General features: G+C 36.9%; 3 protein-coding genes across 3 annotated transcripts; 2 read left to right on the top strand and 1 right to left on the bottom strand.

Annotated features, from left to right (window-relative positions):
- The first annotated feature begins 1,124 nt into the window (after positions 1-1,124).
- On the top strand, positions 1,125-3,793 carry LOC141343433 (trypsin-3-like). The gene is made up of 5 exons (XM_073848034.1): positions 1,125-1,210; positions 1,383-1,542; positions 2,719-2,972; positions 3,069-3,205; positions 3,553-3,793. Exons 1-5 carry the CDS (start codon positions 1,171-1,173, stop codon positions 3,700-3,702), a joined length of 741 nt encoding a protein of 246 aa, XP_073704135.1. The 5' UTR covers positions 1,125-1,170; the 3' UTR covers positions 3,703-3,793.
- Positions 3,794-6,314: 2,521 nt separating this feature from the next.
- On the top strand, positions 6,315-8,483 carry LOC141343216 (trypsin-3-like). The gene is made up of 3 exons (XM_073847816.1): positions 6,315-6,318; positions 6,433-6,569; positions 8,316-8,483. The coding sequence occupies exons 1-3, from the start codon at positions 6,315-6,317 to the stop codon at positions 8,481-8,483; spliced, it is 309 nt and encodes a 102-aa protein (XP_073703917.1).
- Positions 8,484-9,241: 758 nt separating this feature from the next.
- Positions 9,242-14,002, bottom strand: LOC141343431 (uncharacterized). The gene is made up of 2 exons (XM_073848030.1): positions 13,970-14,002; positions 9,242-12,514 (listed from the first exon to the last, which is right to left on the bottom strand). Exon 2 carries the CDS (start codon positions 12,462-12,464, stop codon positions 9,570-9,572), a length of 2,895 nt encoding a protein of 964 aa, XP_073704131.1. The 5' UTR covers positions 12,465-12,514; positions 13,970-14,002; the 3' UTR covers positions 9,242-9,569.
- Positions 14,003-15,346: the final 1,344 nt, after the last annotated feature.

The following is a 15,346-nucleotide window of genomic DNA, read 5'->3' as shown; positions in this document are numbered from 1 at the left end:
CCAATGTATGTAAAATGTTTCTTTGTTCCCCTGGTGGCCATATTTTTTTAAATTATGAATTTTAAACATTTAATTGCAGTACAAATAATTATCAATATCTTATTAAATATGTCCTTACCTGTCTGTATCTCCTAGAATACAAGGTACTAGATATTCCAGAGGTACTTGGTACTTTGCTTCACTTTCCATAGCCATGTACGTTAATTTATTTAAACTGATATTAATATTTATCTAAATAAATATATGCACATGAATATTCATTCAAGTTAACACAGTGAAATATAAAGAGGACAGTCATATAGAATTATGAAAGAGGGTGAAAGGTAACTTGGATTGTAATTGTAACAATGGCTTGATTGCTGAAAAATAAATTTAAAGATCTGCCCACCGTAGTTGACACCATGGATCAAAGGGTTAAAAAGCCTGTCAACCTTATATTTTAAATGGTCTTATGGTAAAAACCTAACCAGGTACATGTGCTGCAAATTAGAATCTGCTGTTCACAAATGTGCGGCAATGTTATTCTGTATAATGTAAACATTTCATAATTCCTTGATAGAAGATAGCGTCTCCGGAGACACTTTGAACAGTTTAGCAGCCTCATGTTGATTCAGTTGAATATTTTCCCATGACATGTTTATTTAGAGTAACGGGTTTGTAAGAATTTTGGTAATATTTCAAGAAAACATGGTTATCATCAGCTAAGATTTAACAGCTTATTTTTTTTATAATCAAGGGAAAATAATGTAGTTACAACGGGATGTTCATCAATGCCCACTTTCATTGAAATGGTGTCTACTACAGTCTGAAATAAATTGTCTTTTTTTTTTTTTTGGATAAATAGATTGTTTCCCAATCAGTCATCCCTAATGTTTCTTCGTAAAATGAGTACACTTAACTTTCCAATTCCTGGACTTGATTACTTTGTTTAAAAATAATAAAGGAGCTCTTTGAAATAAGTGTGAGTACAAGAGCTTGTTATGAAGCTTTGACAAGAAATTTTTTGGAGCACATGTTAAAGCACATGCTGAAGTCACACACTGGTTCCTGTATAAGGCTTAAAGAAACAAATGTATGTATGTCCTTGAAAATTATCTCGAGCTGTGGAGTAGGCAGAGTATAAAAGGTGGGTCTTCAAACCTTCAGAACACACTACTCAGCAGCTTCAACATGAAGGCTCTCATTCTTCTGGCTCTGTTCGCTGTGGCTTGTAAGTAAATGGGGCAGGGAGGATTTAGACTGGAATAAATAAAGAGCTATTAAGTTTTTTGGGGGGTTTCTAAACAGAAATATAAAGCAAAATACATTTTTAATCCATTTTAATTCCAAGTGGTTACTGCTCTGTTTAATGTGTGTGACAATACAACCTTTCGTTTTCCCAGATGCCGCTCCTCTGAACGACGATGACAAGATCGTCGGCGGATTTGAGTGCACTAAGAATGGTGTGCAATACCAGGTTTCCCTGAGCAGTGGCTACCACTTTTGCGGTGGCTCTCTGATCACCAGCAGCTGGGTTGTGTCTGCTGCTCACTGTTACAAGTCGTAAGTAAAATACATGTTTTTATGCTAGTTGTCACAATAATTATATCTCAAAAGTCAAAAAGTCAAAAGTCCAGCTGCACAAAGTTCTTTGGATTTGAATTAAGAATAATGTTTTTTAATGATTTTTGCTATATAGTGAAGGAAGATTGTCATTTTTGTATGTTACTTTTAACATTTTGATAGCCCTTCACAATAAGGTGTCATTTGTTAACATTAATTTATTACCTAACAGTAATTAACAATGAACTAATACATTTATTACACTATTTATTCATCTTTGTTAATGTTAGTTAATAAAAAATACAATCGTTCATTGTTAGTTCACAATGCATTAACTAAAGTTAAACAACACAACTTGTGATTTTAATAGTGCATTAGTAAATGGTGAAATTCACATTAACTAAGATTAATAAATAAATGCGGTAGAGGTACTTTTCATTCTTAGTTCATGTTAACTATTGTAGTTAACTAATGTTAACTAATGAACCTTATTGTGAAGTGTTACATTTTATATGTTATAAATTGTTTTGTGCTTCATAAATTCTTTTAACCATTTAAATTTCTATGAGAGCCATTACATAAAAAAAAAATGTAATGGCAAGTTCCCACTTACTATGTTCAAAAGTTTGAGGTCAGTAAGATTTTTTTTCTAAATAAATTAATACTTTTATTTAGTAGGATGCATTAAATTGATCAAAAGTGACAGTAAAGACACTGATTGTGTTACAGAAGATTTCTATTTCAAATGCTGTTTGAACTTTATATTTGTCTAAGAATCCTAAAACAGGTTTCTACAAAAATTAATAATAATGTTTCTTGAGCACCAAATGAGCACATTAAAATGATTTCTGAAGGACCATGTGACAATGAAGACTAAAATTCAGCAATGCCATCAGAGGAATAAATTACATTTTGAAATATGTTTAAAGTGTAATATTTCACTATAATACTGTATTGTATTTAAAATAAATGCATTCTTGGTGGGCATAAGTGACTTCTTTCAAAAACATTTTTAAAAAATCACAAATGTACAGTAGTGTACATACTACCGACAATATGCCTGCTTTTAAAAATGTTAATTAGCAAAATGTTCAATAAAATTAAAATACAGAAAGATGTTAAGGAGTTTTTTTTTTCTGCATGAACTAATAACTACTTACTTGTCTCTATCCACAGCTCTATCCAGGTGCGTCTGGGTGAGCACAACATTGACGTCAACGAGGGCACCGAGCAGTTCATCAGCTCTCAAAGGATCATCAGACACCCCAGTTACAACAGCAACACTCTGGACAATGACATTATGCTGATCAAGCTGGCCAGCACTGCCACTTTGAACAGCTATGTTAAGACCGTTTCTCTGCCTTCAGGCTGTGCTTCAGCTGGTACCGACTGTTTGATCTCTGGATGGGGAAACATGAGCGCCAGTGGAAGTGCGTACTTCATGCACACATAAATCATTAGTTCATTTTAGAATGACACTGTGAACAATTTCAAACTCACATTGTGAACACTAAATGTTTTCTTAGGCAACTACCCCAGCCGTCTGATGTGTCTGTGGGCTCCTATCCTGAGTGACACTACCTGCAGAGGTGCCTACCCTGGTGAGATCACCTCCAACATGTTCTGTGCTGGCTTCATGGAGGGAGGCATGGACTCCTGTCAGGTAAGATCACTTCTAGTTACAGCGTTGATGTCATGCTAATGACAAGTTCTGTCATGAAACTCTAGATGGCGCAAACTGGTTGGTTCATGTTGTATACGTAGCCAATGAGCTTGCTGCTTTACATTTAAATGGCTGGTTAGCACTCACTAAAGCATTTCACAGCAAGCTTTCATAGTTCCTCTGAAACCCTCAACCTCCCTATCTCCACCTGTATAGATCTGCTGCGGGTTATTATATATGGATTATATAATACATTAACAATGTCATATCCATTACCATGCTAAACTCTTAAGAGAGTTGTCATGATAGAAATAGATATAAACATACTTTTCATTTCTGGCTTGCAGGGTGACTCTGGTGGCCCAGTGGTGTGTAACAACCAGCTGCAGGGTATTGTGTCCTGGGGTTACGGCTGTGCCCAGAGGAACAAACCTGGTGTCTATACCAAGGTCTGCAACTACGTCAGCTGGATCAATAGCACCATTAGCTCCAACTAAGTTCCCACAGCTTTTTTGAGGCCATAATTATGTAATCATGGCATGTTACATTATCATTTGGCAAACCAAAATAAACATCTAAGAACAAATACTGATGTTGTTTCACTGTTTTTCTTTTTATTATTTTTGATATAAATAAAAGTTCTATCAGATTAATTTCTCTATTAATTAAAATGACTATTAATTTAGTTTCAAGTTTAAAGTCTAAACTGTTATACAAGTAGTATGTGGTGAAATATTAAAACCTCTTTATTCCATGGAATGTCTGGATACTGGATTCTGATTGGCTGGCAGGTCACTGTCACCTCTCTTTCTCTCTCGCCTTTACTCTCTCTCGGTCGATCGACAATTTACTGAAACAAATGCTATAATTCATTCAAATAAATGTGATCTTACCGGACTATTTCATCTCTGAGTCTGATTTGAAGCAGGCAGAATGCGTGTCATAACTGACGAAAATAACCGTCTTTTTATCCATTCAGTCAAGTTTTGCGCTGCAAATATCAATCCTAGTTTTAATTTGTCTATAACCATGGAATAAGCGGAATAATCAACGGCTTGCCGTGCATTAAAGGATTTAAAATGCACTTCGCGGAGGCAACCAACCTCTGCTTCGCGTCGGGCGGTTATTATCCTCCACGTCGTGCATTTAAAATCCTTTAACGCACGGCAAACCGTTGATTATCCCTTACTTGCTAAATGAAAGTATTTTTTGGGGTAAAAATATCCTAATGCCATCTTTGAACATCCTTGACAATTTTTTCTTAAAGAATTAGTTCACTTCCAAAATAAAAATTTCCTGATAACTTAACCCCCATGTCATCCAAGATGCTCATGTCTTCAGTCGAAAAGAAGGTTTTTGAGGAAAACATTCAAAGAATTTTGTCCGTATAGTGGACTTGAATGGGAGCCAACAGGTTGAAGGTCCAAATTGGGGTTGGGGTTTCCGTCAAATGGAATTTATGCAATGTTTCCAACTTCTAACCCACAAGAGAAAATCTACCCGCCGCAACAGTTTAAAATTAGCCTAATTCCATAGAAAAGGTGTGGATTTGGCAACCCTATCCAACACTAGCTGCTTCCAAAGTATGTATTCAGTATGTATTTTCAGAATGTTTGCGGTAGCGGGATTAAAGGTGCCATAGAATGTAAAACTGTATTTACCTTACATAGTTGAATAATTACCTGTATTTACCTACATAGTTGAATAATAACAGTTCAGCACATGGACATGACATACCATAAGTCTCAAACACCACCATTTCCTCCTTCTTATGTAAATCTGGTGTTTGCAAAAGACCACTGAAAAATAGGTAAATTCCAACATAACACAGACTATTACGCAATAGTCCTGGAATCGTTAATAGTTACGCCCCCAACATTTGCATCGCCCAATCATCAGTACATCAGTACAATAAGGCGAGCTACCAAAAACATTCATTGCCAAATAAGCTGGCTGTTCACAGAGTGCTGTATAAAGCCTTGAGAGGCTTGTCAAGCTAAATCAATTCAAGAATTTGGGTAAACTTTTCAAGGAATGGACTGAGGCTGGGGTCAAGGCATGAAGAGCCACCACACACAGACGTGTCAAGGAATTTGGAAGTTGTCATATTCCTCTTGTTAAGCTACTCCTGAACCACAGACAACGTCAGAGGCGTCTTACCTGGGCTAAGGAAAAGAAGAAATGGACTGTTGCCCAGTGGTCCAAAGTCTTCTTTTCAGATGAGAGCACGTTTTGTATTTCATTTGGAAACCAAGGTCCTAGAGACTGGAGGAAGGGTGGAGATGCTCATAGCCCAATTTGCTTGAAGTCCAGTGTTAAGTTTTCACAGTCTGTGATGATTTGGGGTGCAATGTCATCTGCTGGTGATGGTCCACTGTGTTTTTTGAAAACCAAAGTCACTGCACCCATTTACCAAGATTTTACCCATTTAGAGCACTTCATGCTTCCTTCTGCTGACCAGCTTTTTAAAGATGCTGATTTCATTTTTTCAGCAGGATTTGGCACCTGCACCCAATGCCAAAAGCACCAAAAGTTGGTTAAATGACTATAGTGTTGGTGTGCTTGACTGGCCAGCAAACTCACTAGACCTGAACCCCATAGAGAATATATGGGGTATTGTTAAGAGCCTGGGCTTCCATACCACCTCTGCAGTGCCACAGACCGATCACCTCTATGCCACGCCGAATTGAGGCAGTAATTAGGAGCCCCTACCAAGTATTGAGTACATATACAGTAAATAAAATACTTTTCAGAAGGTCAACAATTCACTAAAAATATATTTCTTTATTTGTCTTATGAAGTATTCTATTCTGTTGAGATAGTGAATTGGTGGGTTTTTGTTAAATGTGAGCCAAATCATCACAATTAAGCCAAATGGAGCCAAAACACAGAGCCAACCACAAGTAATTTTTTTGAAAAGTTTTAAGTTTGTCCACCTCCTCCAGCCAAGATTTCAAAGATTATTTTTTATAATCAAGGGGAAATAATGTACCTACAAAGGGATGTTCATCAGTGCCCACATTCAATGAAATTTACTTACTTTTCACTTAACAAATTGGCTTTTTTGGACGAATACGTTGTTTCCCAATCCCTAATGTATCTTTGTAAAATGAGTACACTCAACTTTCCTTAATGCATTAAACTTTGTATATAAATTGATAGGTCATCTTAGAATAACACAGTGAACACATTCAAACTCACCTTCTCAGCATTTGATGTCTTCTTAGGCCAGTACCCCAGCTATCTGATGTGTCTGTGGGCTCCTATCCTGAGTCACACTACCTGTAGAAAAGCCTACCCTGGTGAGATTACCTCCAACATGTTTTGCGCTGGCTTTATGGAGGGAGGCAAGGACTCCTGCCAGGTAAGTTTACTGCTAGTTACAGTGTTAATATCTGTCATGAAACACTAGATGGTGCTGGCTGATGGGTTGGTAATGCTTGGCACAAGCTAATTGATTCATGTTGCATATGCAGCCAATCAGCTTACTGCTTTACATTTAAATGGCTGGTTAGCATCCACTAGAGCATTCAGAGTTCCTCTGAAACCCTCCACCTCCCCAGCTCCACTTGTATAGATCTGCTACGGGTTATTATATATGCTACAATAAACACATCGCGTTTGTATCTCTCTCAGTATTTTACCCTGCCAGTACATATAAAGATAAATCAAAGTGACATTAAGTTTACTAATCATTCAGACACGTCCAGTATAAGCCGTAATTGCCGAACTTCTTTGCGGGTGTCATCTTGTTTCGGTTCCAACTCCGTTTTTTAAATTTAATTTTAAATGTTGTACAGTGTCTTCAAAGCCCCGCAAGTGCCATTTTCCCCCAAATTATACAACTATACCCCCAACTGTTGTCTAGGCAACACCCGGTGTGCTATGTAATGACACGCCCCACAGAACTGAAGGGCGGGGTGAGCAGAGGTTCATAAAATTTAAAGGGCCATGTACTGATATCGCTTGCTGAGAACAGAGGCATTTTTTTCCAGGTAAAATGAGTGTTTTTTTACACTACCATAGAGAATTTTTAATCAAAGTATATTACAAACTTTTCATTAGGACCCTAAAGCATCATATTAACTTGTGGAAAATGGGCATCGGATGACCCCTTTAAATACTCACAGCAGCGTATCTGCATATAAATTGGTAGAAGCAAGTAGCATAATAGAAATAGATATAATTTTTAGGGCTGTCACGATTCTTCGATTCAATTTGAGTACTCAGTTGCATTTTGTGGAGTAACTGTATACCTATGAAGCACATTTTTTACCGTTTTCCAAAATGCATGATATATTAAACTCATTTAAAAACCAATATAAAGCATAATGCTATTGTGATTTTACAAATGCTATGATTCAATTAAATAAATATATGCGATGGATGTTTAATATATGCTTTTAATTATTTACATCTCAGAGCGCACATAGGAAACAGTAAACGCTGCTCCACACGAACTGTTAATCATTTACATGTGTGGAGTGTCTCAATCTGGAAATGCAACATGTGCCAGTTCATCAGATTTGTAAAGTATATCATTTATAAACCTATGCAAACACAGGAGAATATATTAATCTTTCTCAATACCGGCTTTGCACTTAATAATTTGGTCAATGTGTGGCCATATTGGAGATACTCGGATGTAAACAACAGCATGGATTGCACAGTTAATGTATACTGATACATTGTTCTGCTAAATTATGCTGTCTAAGCCATGGAAAAAAGTGTGGAAGCTGCTAAATCATATAGAAAAGGACTTGGTAAGCAGGAAAGGGCACAATATTTTGACAAACTAAGGTTAATAAGTGGTAAAGATACATACAAGCAGTATTAATTAAGATATTAGCCTAATATTTCACCTACCTGACCAGAAATTTTAAGAACAAACACAAATATTGTCAAGATTCTTGCCCTGGAAATCCTGGTTGCTGCAGTATTTTGTTAAAAGGGTAATGTACATTAAATCTATTGTTTATAATGCATTGTCCATATGTTAACAGTTAAAATGATCTGATAACTTGATTAATCATCAAAATAATAGGCTGATTACTTGATTACCAAAAAGTCATTAGTGACAACCCTAATGCTTTTTATTTCTGGCTTGCAGGGTGACTCTGGTGGCCCAGTGGTGTGCAACAACCAGCTGCAGGGTATCGTGTCCTGGGGTTACGGCTGCGCCCAGAAGGACAAACCCGGTGTCTATACCAAGGTCTGCAACTACGTCAAATGGATCAATAGCACCATTAGCTTCAACCAAGATCCCAAGGATTTTTGAGGCCATAATCATTGGGCAAACCAAAATAAACATCTAAGAACATACATTAAAGCTGATTCACTGTTTTATTTATCATTTTTAATATAAATAAAAGTTTCATGAGATATGTTTCTCTATTAATTAGATTGACTATTAATTTAGTTTCAGGTTTAACTCTAAACCGTTATACAAGTAGTACAAATATTTCTTTGCTAAATTAAAGAGTGTTTTTTGGGGAAACATCCTTGATTTTCTCTTTAAGGATTAGTTCACTTCCAAAAGAAACATTTTCTGATAATTTACTTACTCACCCTCATGTCATCCAAGAAGGTCATGTCTTTCTTTCTTCAGTCTAAAAGATTAAGGTTTTTGAGGAAAACATTCCAGGATTATTCTCCATATAGTGGACTTCAATGGGAGCCAACAAGTTAAAGGTCCAAACTGCAGTTTCAATGCAGCTTCAAAGGGCTCTACACGATTCCAGCCAAGAATAAGGGTATTTTCTAGCAAAACGATGATCTAAATTTATATGGCTCATGTAGAGCCCTTTGAAGCTGCATTGAAACTGCTCTTCAACCTATCGGCTCCCATTGAAGTCCACTATATGGAGACAAATCCTGGAATGTTTTCCTAAGGTTTTCCAAAAACCCTAATTTCATTTAGACTGAGGAAAGAAAGACATGACCATCTTGGGTGACATGGGGGTGAGTAAATTATCAGTAAATTTTTATTCTTGAAGTGAACTAAACCTTTAACATAAAAGACTTGATTTTGAGCAGTGTCAGTCAAGATGTTTAATTTGTTAACAGCAACATCTTCAGATAAAATTTCAATTACAGCACCAACACTAGTAGATATCTAACTCAACAATAGGATCGCTAAATAAAACAATACTGTCCATTACAAGGAATTTATAGTCTATATATTTGGAGAACTATTGTTTTGTTAAACAAAATTGGGTGTCAGCACATCAGTAATGGTGATATCACATCAAAAAAACAAATATTCATATACAGCAAACATTTTCACAAGTTTCAGAAGTATGTGATTCCCATACAAATGTTCATCACACACTCACTGAAAAAAAAGAGAACATTTACAGAATATTCATATTTCTCCTCTGGCATGTTCCAAGTAATGTCCATGCAGCTGTATAAGGTTGGAAAAACTAGCATTACATTCTGTGCAAATTAAGTCACCAGTTGTGTCCTCTGTTTTCAATATGGACGGTGACCGGCTTGAACCATTTAATTCTTCAATTGCCGTGTTTTTAGTGTGTTTTTCAACCATTTGCACCTCATTAGTTTGAGAATTATTCCTGATGGTGCTTGAGGCTTCAGTGTTTGGTTTTGGCTTCTGTGATGGATGTAAAGTTGAGGGATCAAAGTGTGTCATCCGATGAGGCATTTCTCCTCCATTTGAGCGGGCGAACGCAAGGAGCTTCTCTTGCCTCTGATTATCACGAATGCTGTAATCGTAGCTTTGACGCTGAAGATGCTGAGATTGATGTTCGTCCATCATAAGTAGCTGGCCTTTCATTGCTATTGATCCTTTATCAACAGGCTTGTGGCGAAGCTGATGGTGGAAAAGCAAGTCCAAGTTCTCGAAACTGGCACTGCACGTGCCACATTCGTAAGGGTGTACAGCGGACTGCGGATCAATGGTGTAATGCGTCTCCATTGGATCATTTGTGCAGTGAACAACTCTGTGTCGCTTAAGAATATTCACGTTTGCGAAACCTTTTCCACAAATATCACAAATAAAGGGCATAGTTGAGCGGTGCCACTCTTGCTGGTGGTTCCTCAACTTTTGTGCGTTTGAGAACGTGCGAGGACAGAAGGGACAAGCGTGAGCATTAAGTTCCGGATGCTTCTGCAAATGTTTATTGTACATTCCCACAAATCGAAAGCCCTGACCGCACTTAGGACAAAAAAAGCGCCCTCTTTTTTGCCTATGTAGCCTCTGATGAATCCAAAATTTGTTCCAGTTTTTAAACGCCCTGTTGCAATCAATACATGTGAAGCATTTACCCCGCGAATGAGTGAGAATATGGGCTCTCAGCCGTCCTATGTGCTGGAATATGCGTCCACATTGTGGGCAGAAGTACTTTCTTGGATCTGCTTTGTGGTGCGTACTGTTCAGCTGAGATACAAAATAGCTGGATTTGACTGGTTGACTGACTGAATAGAGGTTATTTGGAGAGTCGTAAACAGTGGTGGCCATGACCTGAATAGGGCAAGCAAGTAAAGAGGAGCATTTTTTGAGCTTCCTCGGAAAGGAGAAGTCTTTCGGAGGAGATTTAACTGGACTTGCACTTCGCATTTTATGAGAACTTCTTCTCTTCAAGGAGTTTTTGGGTTGTAATCTGTGAGGTGAACTGTAAACAGAAGACTTTGCTTTTGCGAGCCGGATGGAAACGCAATGCTTGTTGTGCGTATGTAGCTCTGAGGCAAGACTAAACGTCTGCTTGCAGCGGTCACAACTGTAACGCTGGGTATCAGTGTGTCCTTGCAAATGTAATTCATACTCATCTCTGGTGCCAAAGCACTTTTTGCAAAGGTGACACCTGAAGGTGATAATACCTTCCAATTCCATTTGTTTCAAGGTGGCATGAGGGTTTCTTTTACCCTCACAAGTGTGTACTTTTAACGGCCCGATCTGAGAAAATCCCTTACCGCATTTTGTACACAAGAAAGGTCTAATGGACCAATGTACTCTCTCATGGACACGTGCTGTGCACGCTTGAGTAAATGATTTGCCGCACACCTTACAAGAGTATGGTTTTTCTCCACTGTGAATACGAAGATGGATTTTGAGGACAGACTTGTAGCAAAAGACTTTGCCACAGATCGGACATGTTTGGGGTTTCCCTTTCCCTCTTCCTCGCCGCCTCCTTCTAGGGGCGATTTGATTACTACGACAGTCACTTTCAACTTTGTCAGTCTTGATTACTTTTTTCTCCTCAACAATTTTCTCAGGCGTGGCTTTATCTTGGTGTCTGTGTGCATGTTTCCCACGTTTGGATTTATGGACTCTGCTGTGGGATCGAAGGTTGGAGAGTTGTGCGAAGGCTTTGCCACAATCCTGGCAGGTGAAGGGCTTCTCACCTGTGTGGACACGCAGATGAATGATATACGCTGAGGCGTGATTGAAAGGGCGCCCGCAATATTCACATTTGATAACTCGTTTTTCTTTACGTGGCCGTCCGCGAGAAAAAGAATGATATCCACGTTTACCTTCTGTGATCTCCATACTGCTTGACTCAGCATTTTCTTCAGTAGAAGGTGTCTGGTTATTATCCTCTGAATTTGCCTCCTGCGTGTTCTCAGGTGAATGATCTACAAAGGATTCGTCCATTGTCACATCTTTTTGGTTTAATGTGTCAGCTCCATCATTTTCAGTGTCAGAAATGTTTGCATCGACAGCATCCTCAAGGGTTTTTTTGTCAGAATCTTCTTCGCTTTGGCTATTGCTTATGTTAGGGCAGGATGTATCACAAACGGCTTCTTCAGATGTTTGGACAGTTGAACAATGGGCTTCTTTCCTGTCAGACTCTGTCTGACTACTTGAGACTTCATCTGTTGTAACAGACATTTGAGTGTCGACTTGTGGTTCATTTAATTCTTCATTAAGCAGCAGTGATTTTGGTTCATTATCTGTGGTGCTGGAAAGACAATTGGAATTTGTCTCATGGTTTTCCAAACATTTCTGTGTATCCATATCAGCCTTGTTGACAGGAGTTAAATCAGAGTTTAACTGCTGCGGAAATTTATCTACATCTTCTTCACTGCCTTTTTCTCTCTCTTTTTCCTCAACATTACAGGACAAGGAGTCAGGTAGGACATTAGTGGCTAAGGGTGGTGGTTCTTCCACACTTCGGTTTTGGGAGCTTAATGCCAAACCTTTTGAAATGAATTCCCCCATTCCTCTCTTCACTGATTGTTCCTTGGTTTCGGCATCATTAGAGTTGGTTTCAAGATTCTTGGCCTCTCCTTCAAGCATGATGTGCGAATCGCCTGCCGGTTCCTGAGATCCCCCTACTCAAGCTGAAACTAAACAGAAGGAAAAAGAATCAAAGATAAAACAATCTATTAGATAGCATCTAGTGCTATGTAGCATCAGAACTTTAGCAGCTGCTTCACCTGTTACATATAATTCACAAGAAAAAAATAACAGTTGAATTTATAAAAAATGAACCCATTCAAAAGTTTACATACACTTGATTCTTAATACTGGTGTTGTTACCTAAATGATCCACAGCTGTTTTTTTAATTGTTTAGTGATAGTTGTTCATGAGTCCCTTGTTTGTCCTGAACAGTTAAACTGCCCGCTGTTCTTCAGAAAAATCCTTTTTCAGTATTTCTGTGTATTTGAACCTTTTCCAATAATGACTGTATGATTTTGAGATTCATCTTTTCACACTGAGGACAACTGAAGGACTCATATGCAACTACTACAGAAGGTTCAAACACTCGCTGATGCTCCAGAAGGAAAAAACGATGCATTAAGAGCCAGGGGTGTAAACTTTTGAACAGAATGAAGACATTTTTCTTATTTTGCCCAAATATAATTTTTTTTTCATTTAGTACTGCCCTTCAGAAGCTACAGAAGACATTTACGGATGTTTTTTAAAAAGTTGTTACACTACGTACAAACATTTGTACTGGGGTGAAATAATACTGCTGTATTATGATATGATGTAATACTTAAATTTGAATTTTTGATTAAAGATATTGCCTAAATATTTTTGACTATAATAGCATTTATTAATATAAAAAATATAAAGAAATTACAAAAAATATGGAAAATTAATAAGTAGCTGAATAATGTTACTTCATGATTATTTTTATCTAGGAGTTTATGTTTCATGTGATTGTCGTTCTGCTAGGGTTCATACTTTTATTTGTGCGAATAATTCAAAGAACCGGCTCATAAAAGTCATTCGTGAATCGAACTACAACAAAGAAACAAAATACAGAGGGGTTCTCTCTATATAGCCTCTGTATTTGTTAGATCGTATCCAGTCGTTTTATTTCATGATGTTCAATTCAGAATTGTAAAAGCACAACACCTCGGGTAAAGCATTTTTTCCATGCCGCAGTAGATAGCGGCACAGAGTGATGGCGCTCTGCAGGCGTTTGCATAGGCCATTCCTGCCAGCAACAATGCACGTTTCTGTAGGCTAATAGTTTATGCATGCTCTGTTACAGTTAATCCTGCATATACCAAAATAGCACAACCTGTCTTTTAAGAATGGGGGTATTTTGAAAAGCGAAATGAGCGTATTTAAACAGAACAGGATTAATGTGTCTGTGGGTTAATTCAACGCTACCCGACGCAGGACCTCTCGAATAATCATTTTAAAACCTCTAAACTTATTTTTTAAGAGTACCGCTAATGCAAAATTGCTCATTGTTTGCCCGACTGCATAACATTAGATTCTGCCTTTATCTTGTAGAACGCACACGAGAAAAAAGCAAAACAAAGCAAGGCAGCTTCACACCAACCTTTCATGCTCTTTCTTTTCAGCACCAATGAACTACGGTTCAGGACGCATATACCAAACAAATGGAGTTTCCTTTTCCGTTTCTGATAAAAGCCTCCTCGACATCTATTTCTGGACGTGTGGTTGTGTAAAGATAATCACACAATATGCAAATAAATGTTAAATCATTCTAGTTTGACTGCATTTTACGCGGAACATATGTGAGTCATACCATCAATTGCATATAAAGACCGATTAAACATTAAAATGTTTCAATGTCTTTTTACACTCCACAAGGTAAACAGAAATACAGCTACTGACATGGTTTAAAATTAAATTTGAAATTATAAATAAGAAAATACGAATCCATATGTGAAATATATATTAGAGCCTAATACTGATCATTGTTGTTGCAAATACAAAAGTTTACACACACCTTGCAGAATCTGCAAAATGTTAATTATTTTACCAAAATAAGAGGGATCATACAAAATGCATGTTATTTTTTATTTAGTACTGACCTGAATAAGATATTTCACATAAAAGATGTTAACATATAGTCCACAAGAGAAAATAATAGTTGAATTTATAAAAATTACCTTGTTCAAAAGTTTACATACACTTTAATATTGTGTTGTTAACTGAATGATCCACAGATTTTTTTTTTTGTTTGTTTTGCTTAGTGATAGTTGTTCATGAGTCCCTTATTTGTCCGGAACAGTTAAACTGTCCACTGTTCTTCAGAAAAATCCTTCAAGTCCCACAAATTATTATTATTATTTTTTTAGCATTTGTGTTTTAACCCTTAACCCTTTTAAGGGTTAAGAATCACATGTACACTTTTGAATGGGGTAATTTTTTATAAATTCCACTATTATTTTCTTTTGTAGACTATAAGTAAATATATTTGATGTGAAATATGTTATTCACAACAGTACTAAATAAAAAATAACATGCATTTTGTATGATTCCTCCTATTTTAGTAATTTAACATTTTGCAGATTCTGCAAGGTGAATGTAAACTTTTGACCTCCACTGTATGTTAAAAATGTATTAGTATATTTAGAATGAATATTATCCTTTTCAAAATGTAAAAGCATATTGTTAATTGTTTTTCTTGTTTGCTATTATGTAAACTAATTTTAATGTAAAGAAACAAACTGTTGCCAATTTTTTACACAAAGTTGAAAGACAATTCTGACATTATTGAGTCCTTCCTGAGGCTTGTATCAGATGCAAATTTAACATTCCTGACTAAGCAATTAATGTATTTATTTGTTCAGTCCATCAGTTTTACTTTTTTAATCAGCTCACCAATTCAGTCTTTATCATTTAGATATTTCCAGCAAATTTTACTATAACTAGGAGCATTGTGTGCAGTATAAAAACCTCAAATGGA

Source organism: Garra rufa, chromosome 9 (genome assembly GCF_049309525.1).
Source record: "Garra rufa chromosome 9, GarRuf1.0, whole genome shotgun sequence".
NCBI lineage: Eukaryota > Metazoa > Chordata > Actinopteri > Cypriniformes > Cyprinidae > Garra > Garra rufa.
Note: the sequence above shows the minus strand (reverse complement) of the source record. Positions and strands in the feature narration are given on the sequence as shown.